This window comes from Perognathus longimembris, chromosome 19 (assembly GCF_023159225.1).
Source record: "Perognathus longimembris pacificus isolate PPM17 chromosome 19, ASM2315922v1, whole genome shotgun sequence".
Taxonomy (NCBI): Eukaryota; Metazoa; Chordata; class Mammalia; order Rodentia; family Heteromyidae; genus Perognathus; species Perognathus longimembris.
Genome location: NC_063179.1, coordinates 17,145,561 through 17,161,704, shown reverse-complemented (window position 1 = coordinate 17,161,704; position 16,144 = coordinate 17,145,561). Strand labels below are relative to the sequence as shown.

The 16,144-nt window shown below is 39.2% G+C and overlaps 1 protein-coding gene across 1 annotated transcript in view; it reads right to left on the bottom strand.

The window, feature by feature from the left end:
- Positions 1-446: 446 nt before the first annotated feature.
- Positions 447-16,144, bottom strand: part of Cdh6 (cadherin 6) — a 134,339-nt gene continuing 118,641 nt past the window's right edge. The window contains exons 8-12 of the mRNA XM_048368535.1: positions 12,159-12,295; positions 9,142-9,263; positions 7,725-7,842; positions 7,309-7,560; positions 447-1,705 (exon numbers count right to left, since the gene is read on the bottom strand). Of these exons, the coding sequence (XP_048224492.1) occupies positions 1,215-1,705; positions 7,309-7,560; positions 7,725-7,842; positions 9,142-9,263; positions 12,159-12,295 (1,120 nt within the window). The 3' untranslated portion in view covers positions 447-1,214. The remainder of the gene's footprint in view (positions 1,706-7,308; positions 7,561-7,724; positions 7,843-9,141; positions 9,264-12,158; positions 12,296-16,144) is intronic.

Genomic DNA, 16,144 nt, shown 5'->3' with positions numbered 1-16,144 from the left:
GAGTGAGATTTGGGTTTTACTTGCTCCTCACTTTCCTAAGTCAAAGTCACTTGTGTAAGTAATATTTGGAAAATATGAATTACTGATTTTCACATGGCTACTTCCAGATACAGTAGAATAATAGTGACAAGTACATGCAAGGAGTTAATACTTGTCTCATAAAAATTCTTTCAAGAACTTAGAAACAATTTGCCTTATTTGTTATTTAGCCTAGTGATGGCTGAAAGAATTTTAAGTGCTCTGTGATATGTTTGGTGTCTAAGACTTTCAAATATTCTAAGTATTTCCTTGGTTGACTTTTTAAAAAGTTATTTTTCTCTTTACCCCCACCCCTTTTTCTGGTACCATGACAAACATGTATGTATGTGTATGCATGCACATATGTATGTATGTATAATAAATAGTGAATAGTGGTACAGAATGCAGTCTTGGGTTTTTGTTTAGTCGTTAGTATTGTCTTTGAATGTTCTCATCTAAGTAGCTCATTTTCCTTAAGAGGAATGAAAATGTTAAAAAAAAAAATTAGTGGATTCGATACTTTGAATAGAACCAGTGCCAAAAAAGTTCTTAAACCCAAAACAGAATAGGCTGGATATCATTTTAGATTCCTTGTGACAGAAATACACACTCATCCATAACCTTATGCATTTATGATCTCCTTGTGAGCCGATAGACCAGGGACCACTTCCCTGTCATTCCTTCCTTCCTTCCTTTTTCTATTATTCTTTTAAACTAAAACTATAGATATAGATATATATTTGACCATTAAAGCACGATTCCTTAACCCATTAGCATGTGAAATGTACAGTTAGAACAGTCAGCTGACCGGAGGCCGAGGAATCTTAGCAGAACTGCTCGACGTGGGAGTGGGTGGGGAGCGAGTTCCAAACCCGCTCTGAGAGGACAAGGTCAAGAGGCAGCCCCGGGCCTCCTCCCCCTCCTCCGCCCGGGCCAGTGGGGCCGACTCGGTGAACGGGATGCACTAAAAAATTAAAAAAAAAAAAAAAAGGGCCTCTTGGGAGCTCATAAAAGTGTACTAGAAAAGCGTCTCTACCGTTGGATCCACAGGGACTGCAGCCACTGGCTGTGGGAGCGGGTGGGGCAGGGCGTCGTGGATAAATAGAAAGGAAGTCACTTCACGCGTGTCAGTGTCCTATTGGAAAAAAAAAAGAAAAAGAAAAAGAAGGAAAGAAGAAGAAGGAAAAGGCAACCGATTAGGAGTCCTTGTCGCTGTCCACCCCTCCGTACATGTCGGCCAGCTTCTTGAAGCGCGGGCCCCAGTCACTCAGGTAGTCGTAGTCTTGGTCCCCGTCGGTGGTGGCCGACTCCAGCGAGCTCAGCGAGTCGGCCACCGAGCCCGCGCCCTCGTAGGCGTAGGTGGCGAGCGAGTCGTAGGGCGGGGCGGTGGGGTCCGTGTCGTTCTCCTTTAGCCTTTGGTTGATGAAGTCTCTGACGTCGGTGTTGTCACGGGCTGTGGGAGTCCGCCGGGGGAGGAAAAGCGCTTCGGGCACAATGTCTCGGCGCAATTTGTTGTCCTCTATGGCTTCGGGGTTCCGCAGGGTGCCGATGTCGAAGGCCTGCGTGTCCTCCTCGCCGCCGCCCTCGTCGTTGTAGCTCACGATGTTGTCCCTGATGTCCTCCTTGGAGATGATCAGAGGCTCCTTCTTCCGCTGCCGCCGCAGGGCCGCGAACAGCACCGCGGTCACTGCACGCGGGGGGGAAAAGCAAAGAGAAGGGAAGGCCGCGGTTAACGTCAGCGCGAAGCTCCAGGCGGGAGTCCCACCCGCGCTCCGCCTGCTCCCTACACTCGCCTGATCCCCGTGCAAAGCCAGATCACACCCCCACAAGGGGAGGAAAGACTGGACAGGGGGTCACAATTTCAGATGGGGATAAAACATCACCCTATGTGGTCAGGGTTTTTTTTTTTTTTTTAATTGTAGGGGCTTTGAAATGCAAACGACTTTTCAAGGTAAGGAAAGGTAAAATAATAATAATGACATATAAGCTAAGCCATGCTGAAAGAATTGCAGAGTGCAAATTATGCCCAACACCTAAGATATTCCGAAACTGGTTATAAGGACAGACTGGCACCTCCCGGGGTTGGTAGAAGGGTTAACACAAGCTCCACATCTAAAATAGCTTTGCACTATCTCTTTCTCTCCAACCTTCTCTCCCTCTCGCCCCCAGAACAGTGTAAAATTAGCTCGAAACCCCAAGTAGAGATGTGAAGGTTTGCATACCTTTCTCGCATTAAAAGAAATTTAATTAGCAATAATAGCGGAAGACATCCAAATTGTGAAAGGCATTCTGGACTTCAAGATTAGCCCATTTAAGCTGGCCAGATAGTAACACACCATTCATTTTATTTATGTTTGGGATATATAAACACAATCGAGTAAGAATTCTTTGATTATTTTGAAGGTTCGTGTTCCATATGTTTGTTACCCACAATGTTTGTTCTTTTGATTTTTTTTTTCCTTTGCCTCAAACACAAGTTAGAGGCAAAGCGAAAACTGTATTTAAATAGCTCCTGATCTTACTTCACAGCTGGTTGGGTAGTACAAAGCTGGCTACCTGTAGAGAGACACATCAATCTACAAATGGACCTATGGGTGGGACATAAAAATAGAGCAAAAGCTTCCAGAGAAAACAGCCATCCAGGGCAGAAAATGCATTACTAGACTAGGTTGGTCCAGGGGCGTTCATTACAAAAGTGCTAGAAAGGGCTACAATTTCACCCATAACATGGCCCAGTTTTTGTATGCCATGGAAATTGAATTTATTTACAGTAAGATTTACACAATGATGACTTTTTACTATCTGAGTGCATCTACTTATACAAAGAGTGCCTGTATACTCTTCAATGTACATATTATAATTTCAGATATTAATACTATTAATAACAATTGACTGCTTGAGAGGTTTCTGTGCCGAGTACTGTGCTAGGGTTTTACATGCTGAATCCCCCTCAATGGTCATGATAGCCCTGGAAGGGGCCATCACGATGAGCTCATTTTGGGTAGGAGAATTTTGAGGCTTAGAGATGCCAGATGAACTAAAGCCATTCATATTCAGATTTGTCAAACTAAAATGCCTGTACCCTTTTATCCTTTCCTTTTCTTTCTTTGTGATAGTAGGGTTTGAACTCAGGGTCTTGTGCTTGCTATGCAGGAGTTCTATTGTTGAGTCATGCAACTGCCCCTCTTCTGATGGATTTATCTTTTACATAGGCTCTCACTTTTTCTTTTTCTTTTTGTCAGTCATGGGCCTTGAACTCTGGGCCTAGGTACTGTCCCCGAGCTCTTTTTACTCAAGGCTAGCACTCTTCTACTTTGAGTCACAGTGCCACTTTTGGTTTTCTGGTGGTTAATTGGAGATGAAGAGTCTCACAGAGACTTTTCTGCCTGGGCTGCTTTGAACCAGGATCCTCAGATCTAAGCTCCCTGAGTAGCTAGGATTACAGACATGAGCCACTGGTGCATGGCTTCTTGCTTTCTATCTGAATGAAAACCTGAACTACCCTATAATCTTTCATAGGTGTGAAGACAGGAACTACCGCCACATCAAAGTTCTTCTTCTTCTTTTTTTTTTTTTAATAATTACTTGTTTATTGTCAAAGTGATGTACAGAGAAATTTTTCTGCTGGAGCTGGCCCGGAACTGTAATCCTCCCAATCTCAGCCCCTTATGTAGCTACGATGAGAGGCGAGTGCCATGGATATTTGGCTGAAGTCCATACTCTAAACTGCCTTGTTGGAAGCATATTTCAACAGCTGTCTGCTTTCTAAAGAAATGCAATTCTACCATTTTCAAGTGTATGGTCATTTAGTTACATAATTATGTGGGTTGAGGATATGTCCATGATCAACCCACCTTTTATGCTTATTTCCAGTGTGACTAATAGCATACATGGAAAAATACACGGTTGTCAGTGGAGGCAGCTTTTAGAATTAGACTAGAACCAGTCCAACTGTCCTGCAATGAATTCAGCTCTGTTATGCATGAGTTCTTTTAGTCACTTAAGCAAAACAGCAGGTCTTTACTGTTTCCTAATTCTTCTCTAGCTGAATGTTCTTACATCTTTTGTATTTTCACATTTTTAGGTGTTTTATGCACTTCCCAAAGGGTAACTGTCTAGAAGAGAAGGGGCACATTAGAACCTAGGTAGTCATAGCTAATTCAATAGCTAAAACTGTCCACACCTTTTCTTAATAGCCCAAAGCAAATCTTGAATCGTAAGTGTCTAGAAGGGAGATCTTTCTGAAAGCTGCTTAACAAATGCTATATTACTTCTAGTCTTGTAGGATAAAAACAATCTAAAAATGTAATGCTCCTTCCTATGAGGTGTCTTTTGCAGGAGCTGAGCCTCTTGTTTTCCCTACTCTTTGAGGAGGAGGACAAGCACTAAGATTTAAAAAAAAATTAGTTGAGAAGACTTGGGGAAATTTGTGCTCACATTTTATCATATCTAGGTTAATTTAAATGACGTGACCTTTCAAAATGTTTCCTTATCTGTAAAAGAACACTACCACAATGCTCAGTTTGCCAAGAGAAATACGTTAATGAAAGTTTTTCCTACTCTAATGTGCCATTAAGACATGAGATATAGCTGTTGTTTGGATGTTTCTATTAATTTTTTTTTTCAGTCTTGGGGCTTGAACTCAGGGCCCGAGTGCTGTCCCTTAGTGTTTTGGCTCAAGGCTACCTCTCTACCATGTTGAGCCACAGTGCCACGTCTGGTTTTCTGGTGGTTAATTGGAGATAGGAGTCTCACAGTCTTTCCTGCTTTGGCTGGCTTTGTACTATGATACTCTGATCTCAGCCTCTTGAGTAGCTAGGATTACAGGTGTGAGATACCAGAGCCCAGCTTTATTGTTTAATTTTTGTAAAATACTAGATGCCATATGATCCACTTTTTTTCTCCCTTTGTAGTGGTGCTAGGAATTGAACGCAGGGCCTTGTGAACCTTAAAGTTGCATTTTACCACATGGCCTAATCCTCAGCCCTCATCCACTTTCTTGTGTTAGGTTTCTTCATACATCAAAATCTCTTTCTTTGATGTTTTTCTTTTTCATGTTTGCCTTTACTTGTTTAATCGTTCTACTTTCAGATTGGGCTTTCTTTCAGCCTGGAAACTGACGTGCATTCTGTAGGTTCACAGAGAAAGCAGAGCATGGTGTGGGAGCTCCAGGCTCAAGAGGAGAAATTGAGTTCAGAGCTCAGCTCATGTGACTTGGCCATATGACTTCACTCTGTAGTCTCAGCATTCATGTAGAAGAGTCAGATAAATATATACAAGTGTTACTAAGGAGTGAGGAAAACATTGGTAAAGGACTTTCCACAGCACCAGCTGATGATGAGAGTCTAGCCAAGGTTAAATCCAATTTTCTTTTTCTTTCTTTCTTTTTTATTATATACAGAATTGCTAAGAGACTAGACCAGATATGGGAGCCCTGATGTCCAATTAGGAATAATGGAGAGAGAGTGAATTCACTGGGGGAAGGCAATGAAAAGAGGAAGATTAGCTCAGAGGAAGAAAGTGGAGCAGAGAAAATGGATGTATGTCTGAGGAAGGCGAGGAAGAATCAGTTCTCACAGATGAGAGCTGGCTGTCCCCCACAGACCACAAGAGGAGTCTGTGTCCTACTACTTGAGTTCAGTCCCGTCGGTCCAGCACTTCTGAAAATACCCCTTTGAGCAAAGAGAATATTCATGTCCCTTTGCTAAAAACAATTTTTATAGACACACACCATTAGAAACACTCATTTGCCTTTGCACACTGTCAGTTTTTATTTATGCTCCTATCTTAAAATACTTTGTTCAAATCTCAGTTGACAAAGAGAATCGCAGGTCTCAAGTTGTGTTTGCAGGCTTCCGTTATAATTAGCAGTTGACTTGGCATGGGAAGCTGTTGGGCAGGGATCCCTCCGTGTTCTTTTCTTGGAGAAATGTAGGCCTTCTTCTACCCTTCTCCAAGTTACTCTGGTTTTTAAAGAATTTCCTTTTTTTGTTCTGTTCTGTGCAATCTAGGTTAACTCTTAACTTCTTGCTTTTATTTATTTTTCATTGTGCAGGCAAGCTTTCTAAATCTTGCATTTGTTTTCAAAAGGCTTACACTAACTAACTGAATTCCTTAGTTCACAAAGAGTCCAGGGTTGGTTGAACTATTCGAGTTCAATTTTCTGGCTTAATCAGCTGGCCAGAGGTAAGCATTCCACTTGCATCATTAGACTTTATATCTCTGTCAGTTTCCATTGCTATGAGAAAATACCCAAGATAAATGACTTAAAGAGCGAGGGGTACATTTTGGCTCGTGGTTTCAGCCCATGGTCCCTTGGCTCTGTAATGCCTTATGGCTGTGGCGAGGCAGAACATCACGGAGGCTGGGCATATTGTGGAACAAAACAGCTCACTTCATGATGGACAGGAAGCAGACTAAGAGGAAGAGTGCAGAGGTAAGATCCATCCTCCAAAGGCATCTTTCACTTCCTCCAACTGGGCTTGACCTAAAATGAATGTCCTCATGATCCTAGCATCCCTCTCCTGCTCCCCACATGGGGACCAAGTTTTCTACACACGAGCATCTTAGGGGACACTTCATATCCAAACTGTAACAGATCTTGATTTTCATTTTTATTCCACTCTTTTACCTTCAGTCCCAGATTGGTTTCCTAATCACAGAAGTTACTTGTTTTTTATATATTTGAAATAATTGACACTCTATCTCAATTATTAGAGCAGTGCTAAGCAGGGACTCATTTAAGTGGCTAGATCAAAATAAGTTCCATGGGTTATGCAAGGTTCATATGTTTATTTTTCCCACATGAGAGAGAAAAAGTCATCACAATCCTCTTTTCACTTTCCCATTGATCTTAAACTTTACCTTTGTAGAAAGGACCTTCATCATACACTCCATAACAGATGACTCTCACTCTTTAAAATTTAACAATATTTGCCAAGTTAAATATTAAACAAAAAACGAAATGAAAAGGGCATATTTATTTCGCCCTGAAATCCCTCTGAGATTCATTTCCAGTGTGATGGACAAGATTTTCTTTTGGTGGGCTGATTTGCTGGGTAAGCAAAGCCATGGGTACATTTCACACCTGTTCATGCGCCAAAGCCATTTTCAAGTTATATATAAAAAAGAAGAGTTCATGTGTGAGTAATATAGATTCTTAGCATATAACTCTACTCACCTAGATCAGGCTGTATGCCTTAATGGGGGAGGCGGAAAAATCTAGAGTGTCACAGAAACAGGGTGTGCCCCTCAGCAAGGGGAGATAGGATGCAGGGAGAAGCAGTTTACCTAGTAGGATCACGATGCACAGAAGGATGGCCACCAGAGCCCCTGTGCTCAGCCCCGTGGGATGGATGAGGGCCTCCGCGTGGCAGGACTGCATGTTGCCATGGTGGTCACATGCACAGACCCGGACAGTCACTGTCCCAGTGCTGCTTTGCACTGGGTAGTCGTTGTCTGAAATGACTACAGGCAGGAGGTAGGTGCTCATCTCATGTCTATTATAGCCATTTCTCCGAGTTAAGATTCCCGCGGTGTTGTCTGCAACCAGAAAGCAAAGCGGTGAATATGCGTGGTTGTCCTGTGGTAGGAATCACACCATGGGACAGGAATGGAGAGGTCCAAACCTAGACACAGATGCACACTTGCACACTCAGCTCCCGATGGAAAGCGAGTGACTCAGAGGCTAACTTGAGACCATTTACCTTTGTTGTCTTGAATGGTAAAGTTGGAGCCAATGGCTGCTTCGGGGGCCAAAGAGAAGGAGAACTGGTGTCCACTGTGAGGGGCATCCTTATCAACCGCTCGGAGGGTCTGAATCAACTGAAATAAAAAAAAAATTCAGGTTGTCATTAAGTTTTGATAATCCAAAAGTGCCTCTTAGCTTGTTGTAGTAAATTGATTTGTGATGTTTAATTTTAATAAGAAAATAGTCATAGTCTTTAAGAAACATTCTGTTAAAAGGATCCCATTCTATTTGAAGAACGAGTGGGCTAGAGAAGGATGGAGTAAGAGATAATCCTCCGCGTGGGTGCTGTGTAGATGAAAGTGCTGAGCAGCAGCCCTAGACTGTCCCCTCGAGATACAAGAGCAATCTCTGAAACTACGACAATTAAAAATAGACATTGGGAGCCAGGCACCAGTAGCTCACGCCTGTAATCCTAGCTCCTCAGGAGGCTGAGATCTGTGATTGTGGGTCAAGGTCAGCTAGGGAAGCAAAGACGGTGAGACTCTTATCTCCAATTAACCACTCAAAACCTGGAAGTGGCATTGTGGCTCAAGTGATAGAGTGCTATCCTCGAGTACAAAAAGGCACAGGGACAGTGCCCAGGCCCTGAGTTCAAGGCCCCACAACCACTACTACCACCACCACCAGCCCCACCAGCCCCACCAGCCCCACCACCACCAACAACACAGACATTGTAAAATAGTCCTAGGGACACAAATCACCATTATCTTGGGCAGAACTGCAACCTAACAAAATGGAAACACTCCAAGCCATAACAGATCTGTTTAAAAATATAACCCTGTGTGTACATGTGCTACCAATTTACAAAATGGTTCAAAGAAATTAGTGCATAAAAACAAGGAACTTTAGCTTTCGGCTTTCACATGTACTTTAATAGCACCATTCTATTTTGATAAAGAGTAGTGTAGTTTTTGTATTGTTGGCAGGAGAGACCTATTTCAGGTGGTGACAAATGGGGAAAACAGTAAAAACCTCCATGAATTTGTATGACTTGTACAGATGGGCGATGTAAATCAAAAGAGCTATGAATTACAGACAATTGTAAAATATGTTCCAGTTGTTATTTTCAAGTACATATGGTAATCAAACTATCTGTTCACCAATAAAGATTTTTTTCCCCCAATAACACCCTGACCAACCTATTTTAATGAAGAGTTAAGACTGATAGAGAATCAGCACCAATCTTGGAGACTGATAACTTCCAGTTCTTAAAAACTGTTTGTTCTGTTATGCAAGTTAAACATTTGTCCTGGGTTTTATTTCGAGTATTAATCTCCTTGGCATTCACTTCATAGATAGTTGACAACTAGCCATCTGAATTATTAGGTCTGAATTAATCTGACTTTCAATTTGAATGCACTTTTGAGACTCACCTGATCTGCCTTTGCTTTTTCACAGACAAAAGTTTCATAGAACTCAGCAAATTCTGGGGCATTGTCGTTGACATCTAGAACTTTAATATATAGAGGTACTCGGCTGCTTTGTTTTGGATTATCTGCCACATACCAAAAAGAAAAAAAAGGCATTTATATTTGAAGACCAATCCAGTTTAGACAACATTCACTCATTTGTTCATTCTCCTTATCCAAGATTCCTCAAGGGCATTGAGTATCAATTTGGTCACAAGAAAGAACTGGATAGTTGGGTACTTTGGGAATTGGATACATTTGATAGAAATACATGCTTATGATGATATAACATATATGCATGTAAACCCACAGTCAGAGAAGATAAGAAATGACATTTTAGAGTAGATTTTAAAGAAAGTGAAGGAAACAGACAAAAGGAAAAACTCAAAGATCAAAAGAACAAGAGAAATGAATGAGCTTTCAGGAGACCAAACAATGGTTTTCAATATTAGTGTTGTTAAGTGAAGGAAACAGTGAAAAGGAGAAACTCAAAAGAACAAGAGAAATGAATGAGCTACCAGGAGACCAAATGATTGTTTCCAATATTAGTGTTTTTAATGTGAGAGTCAAAAAAGAGCTGGACATGGTGCTAACTACTTTGTTATATTAGCTTATTCATTCCTACAAATATTTGAGGTAGTATGACTCCCATGTTATAGATGAGGAACTTGAGATACAAGGAAGTTTAATAATTTATCTGTATTCAAAGACATAGTAAGAAGTTGTCTGGGTTTAAATTTAGGCTTGTGACTACAAAATTCAGTAGTGTTTCAAGGCCTGAGAGATAAAGTATGATTTTTAAACAATTGTAATCTGTGGTAATCTTCTGGGTAGTGGAAGAATCAGGAGTTAGAAGCTCCTGTCTTGGATCTCTTCCTCTACCTATGTATCATAGCTTCCTATTATGACTACTTAAGGGCCATCTAATATGTAATATGGGCTGGACATTACTTGGGGTACTGGAACATGTACATAAATCTTTCATACAACTTGCTTCCCTGAGAGTTCTAATATGAGAACAGATAAACTATACAATAAGCTTATCTTGTGAATTTATGGTATGAATTTTGACCAAGCAAGGGAAAAATAATATATTTAGAAATTCCAAAAATAAAACACTTAAATCCTCACATGCCACCTCTTGGCTGACGTGGAGAAGCTCTGAGTGGGGCCCATGTGACTCTCGGTTACGTCCACATGGTTTTGTGTTCTGCTGAGTGCTTCCCTGACTGTAATTTCATTTGAAACATTCTGCCTTCTAGAAAACTAAGGGTATCCTCTAAGCCAGGTAAAAATTAATGTGCCTAACTTAAATGATAAAGTGAACATTTTAGATGTGCTAAAAGGCTACATGTTCTTAGTGGAAGTTAGGCATAATTGTTGGGGAAAATGAATCAGACATCAAAATACAGCAATAAACTAATTGTGAGCATTTGGGGGGGGCTTCTTTAGAGGTGATCTCCTAGGATATATATCCATGGATACTAATGGTTGACTATGCATGCATAAATGCACAGTGCACCAGATGGTAATTGCTATGGAGGGATTAAAGAAAAGGAATGGAGATAGCTAGAGATGCTGGTTTGAATGCCTTGACCAGCAATGGCTTCTCTGGGACACCACTTGCTTAGAGATATAACTAAAGATTAAGTCATGTGGATCTTTTCAGAGGAAAAAGTAGGCGCAAAGGTCTTGGACTGGGAATAGAGTTGCTTCTCTATAAGCTTTTGGTTTCTTACATATCAAAGGTAGTGAACAAGTTCTGACAATGTGATTCTTAAGACTCCTTGCATCTGTCTTGCTCACACCATCTTTCCAGAGGTAGAGTGTCTGAACATGAATTTTCACAGATCTTAATTGCCAATAATTTCTACTGTGTCATAGAAACATGAAAGCTTAAAAACAAAATTTTCAGCATAAAGCTTAAATACTTAGGAAATGACTACTTCGAAATCATGATGTTTTGAAAAATGATTCTTTTCAGTGGAAAACCGTTTTGTAATTTTCAAGTTTCATGAGTTCACTGTTACAGGCACATCAGTTTTACTTATTTATTATTCCACCCAATATCCTTCAGCCATTTCAAACCTCATGAGTTATGTTGACAAAATGCAGCTGTAATAAACCACTTGATATGGAATATTTCACACTAGATACCCAACTGAGATTAAAACATGTTTAGAACTTTAAAAATTAAAAACAAAAACTAAAAAGAGCTGTAATTTAGAAGCCTATTTTTAAGCACTAAACCACTTCTTTCAAGATCATTTTTCTTCCCTGAATTCCACTGTACACATTGGATTTACAATTCACATTAGTTTTCAGTGCATAAAATCACTTAATTTAAAACATTCTTTTGGCATTACCTGTTTTTGCCTTAAATTTCATGGAGAGTACCATAAAACTCATTCTAAATGTTTTATTGATTACTTGGTGGTTTGCATTGCTCACTTTGATATACTATGAAAAAGTGATAAGTAGTGTCACTTAATTCTGTAAAGATTTTGAAACACAAATTACACTGAAAGCTAGGGAATAACTAAAGGTACTTGAATCCATTTGTCTCCTGACCCTAACTATGTTTAACTTAGGATCCACTTTTTAGTTGTTTCTGTATCTATCGCTATATAAATAAATACATATGTACATATGTATAAATGAACATATTTATATATGCATATATTTATAGCTATATATTTATTTGTACAAAAATCTGTACTTTTCAGTTTTATAAGCTTTTGGGATCAAATCCTAGAAGTACACAATTCAAATTTCAGTGGAGAGATACATTCTCATTCTCTTATTTCCAAGCAATATGAATGAACCAATACACATTTAGAATCAATTCAAGGCTCTTCTCCTCAATACATGTCCAAGTAGGATCACTACTAAATGGTGAAGAATTTCACCAGTGCTCCTTAAACCATTATTAGGACTCACTCCATTAGCTGAGGGCCACAGCAGGGCTGGGGTGGACTTACTGATCTCTGTTGCTATCACGGTGATGTTGTGCCACAGCAATGTTTCTCGATCTAGAAGTTTTGAAGTGAAAATGGAGCCATTTCCAGAATCAATGTTGAAGATTCTGTCCATATCTGTGTGTCGATCTACTGAATACCTGAAAATGCAGGGTAGGATTTAGAAAAGATTTCCTTGTGTGTGATAATTCATATCATAAAACCATTCTCAGAATATCAGTTATGCTACTTTGTTTTTACTTATGGTACATTTAAATACCTGTAAAATAACTTGAAGCAAAATATCTTGAGACAGTTAGATCCTTACAATTTATAGGCACACATTGTAATGCTTGTTTTTCTATTATCTGTTTCCTTAAAAAAAGAAAATGTTCTGTTGTAAGAAGCACCAGCTGGTTGGTGTGGCCGAGGCTAGTGAAGAGGAGAGGGGAATAGAAGGCAGGACTAGGGAGGGATCTGGAGTGTAGAGTGTTGGGATCTATGCTAAATGGCACATGCAACTCTCCCCTACCGCTCTGAGCACACTGGGTCATAACCTAAATAACCTTCAACAAAGTTGCTGTCACAACTGATGAATGAAAGAGAAATGAAAAGCAAGACGTGGGGATGGTCTTAAGTTCCATTTTGTGGTGGTACTAGCATAACTCAAGGTGCTCTGTCATGACCGCCATTTCTGCATCCCCTTTTGCCTTTAGGTAATTTTTGTTTTTGAAGATGAAGTCTCATGTTGCTCTGGTCAATTGACCTACCTCCTACCTCCTATGTCCTACCTCCTTAATTGTCATTGTGTGTGTGTGTGTGTGTGTGTGTGTGTGTCTGTGTATGATATAGGTGTTTGTCCTCAAAGCCTCATGACTTCTAGGGAGGTGCGCTACCAGTTAACCACTCCTCCAATCCCCTCTTCTTTTGCACTGGTTGTCTTGAGATAGATTGCTTCCTACAAAACTTGTGTATTCAGTGTGATCATCCTATTTCGTGCTTCCCACTGTTGCTGTGACCTCATACCCAGCTTCTTCTGCAGAGCTGGAGTTCTTGTGAACTTTTCTGCTTGTGTCTGCTGGGGTCCATGATTGTCCCAATCTCAGCCTTTCACATAGCTAAGATGACAGGAATGTGCCATGATATCCTGATATTTGATTGAAAAGCCTAGGTCTCGTCCTGAGCTGGCATTGAACCACAACCCTTTCCTCTCAGCCCTCCATGTTAAGTAGAATTACAGATGTGAGCTACTGGTGCCCTGGCTCAAACATCCATTTTTGAAATGCTGAGGCTGAGGAAAGTCTCGGATGAGTTGTATAGTCTGAAGCTCAGGATAAAGATCTGAACCAACCATCTAGATTTCTATCCAACGGTTCAGAAAACAACAGCAAGTGAAGGTAGAGAAATACAAAGGACAGAATCACTGAAAGGACTTGAATCACTGAAAGGGGAAGAGATGCCACAGAACCAGGATAACTGGAACATAGTAAGAACTAGACATATACTGAAGGAGAGTTGGTAGGAATTCAGATCAGTCCAAGAGTATTGTCTTCCATATGTTAGGACAGAATATTTAACTCTGAAACTGATGTAAGACTAGTACATTTTAAGAAATGTTATTTATAAACTGGTTACTACTTTTATTTTTTTTACTAATATGTTCACTGCCACTAGCTTTTAGAATAGTCAGGTAGGATGAAGATATTGCATAAATGTTGATGAACGAGAAAGCATTAAAGAGGAAATCCTGAAGAAAGTATATTAGAGCCCTTCAGGAAAAAGTTGTCCATCTTACTGGGATTCTCCAACATTATTATCTCAAAGCTTTGCTTAATAGAAATACAATTTAAGTACATGATTTATCCAGTCAGACATATGTGAAATGAATAGGAAAGATTGTTACTAATTTGTAATAGCATAGCATGTTCAAGATTCTGTTTCAAGGAGTTATCTTTCTTTAAAATCTTTATCTTAAAGTTTTTTTCAAGTGGCAGGTCACTAAATAAACTAAGCATTCAAATTTTGCAGGCTATTTAGACTTCATTTCAAAGAGAATTAATAAAGTTAACATACATACATATATGTGTGAATTTTGATTTTAGTTTTAGTGTATTCAAACTAACATTTATCATTATCATCAAAGGGTAATTTTCCATTTCTCTTGTGTCTAGATTTTTAAAAGAGTTTAGTTACTCAATGACCTTTCATCATTTGAGAATTTAAATGGATAACTATTTATAACACATAGTTGATTAGTAAAAAGGAAATCTCAGTAATCATAGACCTTACGAGAAATTTAATAATTATTTATGGATGTCAAGCTGAAGCAGTACTGTACAGCAGGAATCTTTTCTGTTCGTTCTCTCTGCCATCTGTGATAGTTTTAAGTAATCACACTTTCCCATCAAGCCTTGAAATAAAGGGAAAGCAATGAGGAAGTTTTAGTTGAAGGCAGTTTTAAATTTTAAAGAGGGAAGATTAACTATTTAAGAAATACCAAAATTTATATTGCCTTTTCTTAATTGGGAGATTAAAAATTAATAGAAAACCTAAAATGCCCATACTGTTTAGGAGTGATGCTTACACACAAAGCCTTATTTTCTTTTTGTGGTTGTTTTTGCTAAAGTAATTTCAACTTCCATCAAGAATATTTACCTTGCAATAACATTAATTGCATTCCTCACTAATAGGAAACAAGATAATCAATCCTACTGTGATAACAGCATATCATTTTTCTGGAAAGTTCCTTTTTCCCCCCTTGAGGACTAAGTCGTATTCTGTGATTAAATAATGTCTTCTCATGTGTCCTCAGGTCAGACAGATTTGTGAGTTGGGACATAATTATTTTTCATAGTAGGTTTTTATAGTGACAAAGGACTGCCTCATGGATACCAAAAGGTATTTATGATAAAGTTATTGGAAGGAAATTATTTATGCGATTAAAGAATTAGAGATTGTGACTGCATGATAAATCAATGTTTGGGGAAGAATTCTGTTAGCTAGTTATTCACCTAACATATTGTTTAGCACCATGTCATTAAATATATATGCATAACCAATTATATATGCACATAAGTATATGCATATATGTGTACAGAGATAGAAATGGAGAGAATGATTTATTTTTATTCCATAAAAGAATCACTACAACTTATGTTTATATCCCAATATTTTGATGTGTATTTCTAGCATTAAATCTATGTCTATATATCAAATCCATATGTACCAAGGGAAGGCTAACAGTGAAGAAACCTTAAAATGAACTAACAAGCATCCCAGGGTTACCAATTAACTACTTCCTCTCATAAAACAAAGAGGATAAAATGGTGTTTAGTGTAAAAAATAACATTGACATTGAAGTATATAGCCCTACATTTTCAAAAGCCGTATTCTCTTGAAAAATATGTTGATCTATCAGGAAGGTAACGGAAGCACATTATTTATAAACTTCTAGCACTAATGCTTTTAAATTAGACTTGAGATACTGACTGGCGAAGACTTTTTTTTTCTTTTATTTAGTTTTATTGTCAAGGTGATGTACACAGGGGTTATAGTCACATATGTAAGGTAGTGAGTTTTTTGTCAAACTTGTTCCCTCCTTCCTCATTTTTCTCCCACCTCCTCCCAACCCCTCTCCCCAGTTGTACAGTTAATTTCCAACATATTGTCCTGTAAGTATCGCTGTTGCATTGGTTCACCGTTTACCCTTTGTCTCACAGTTTTGATGTTCTCCTTCCCTTTCCTAAAACTACATGCAGTTAGAACAATTCCAAGTGAGAGAATGGTTTGTACTTAAATGATTTGTGCTGTGTCAGTGACAGTCATCATTTATTTCCCTTAATAAATAAAAATAAAAGTAGATGTGGAAACATATAATCCATGGAGCTTATATGTGGCTATTGTGGTTGGCCATTGTCCAGTTCAAGGTGCCATCTAGATATTACTGGAGAGTGGAAAACAAGATTTTGCTTGCCTTCCCGAAATGCCTGTAAGCCAGGCATTTCTGTATG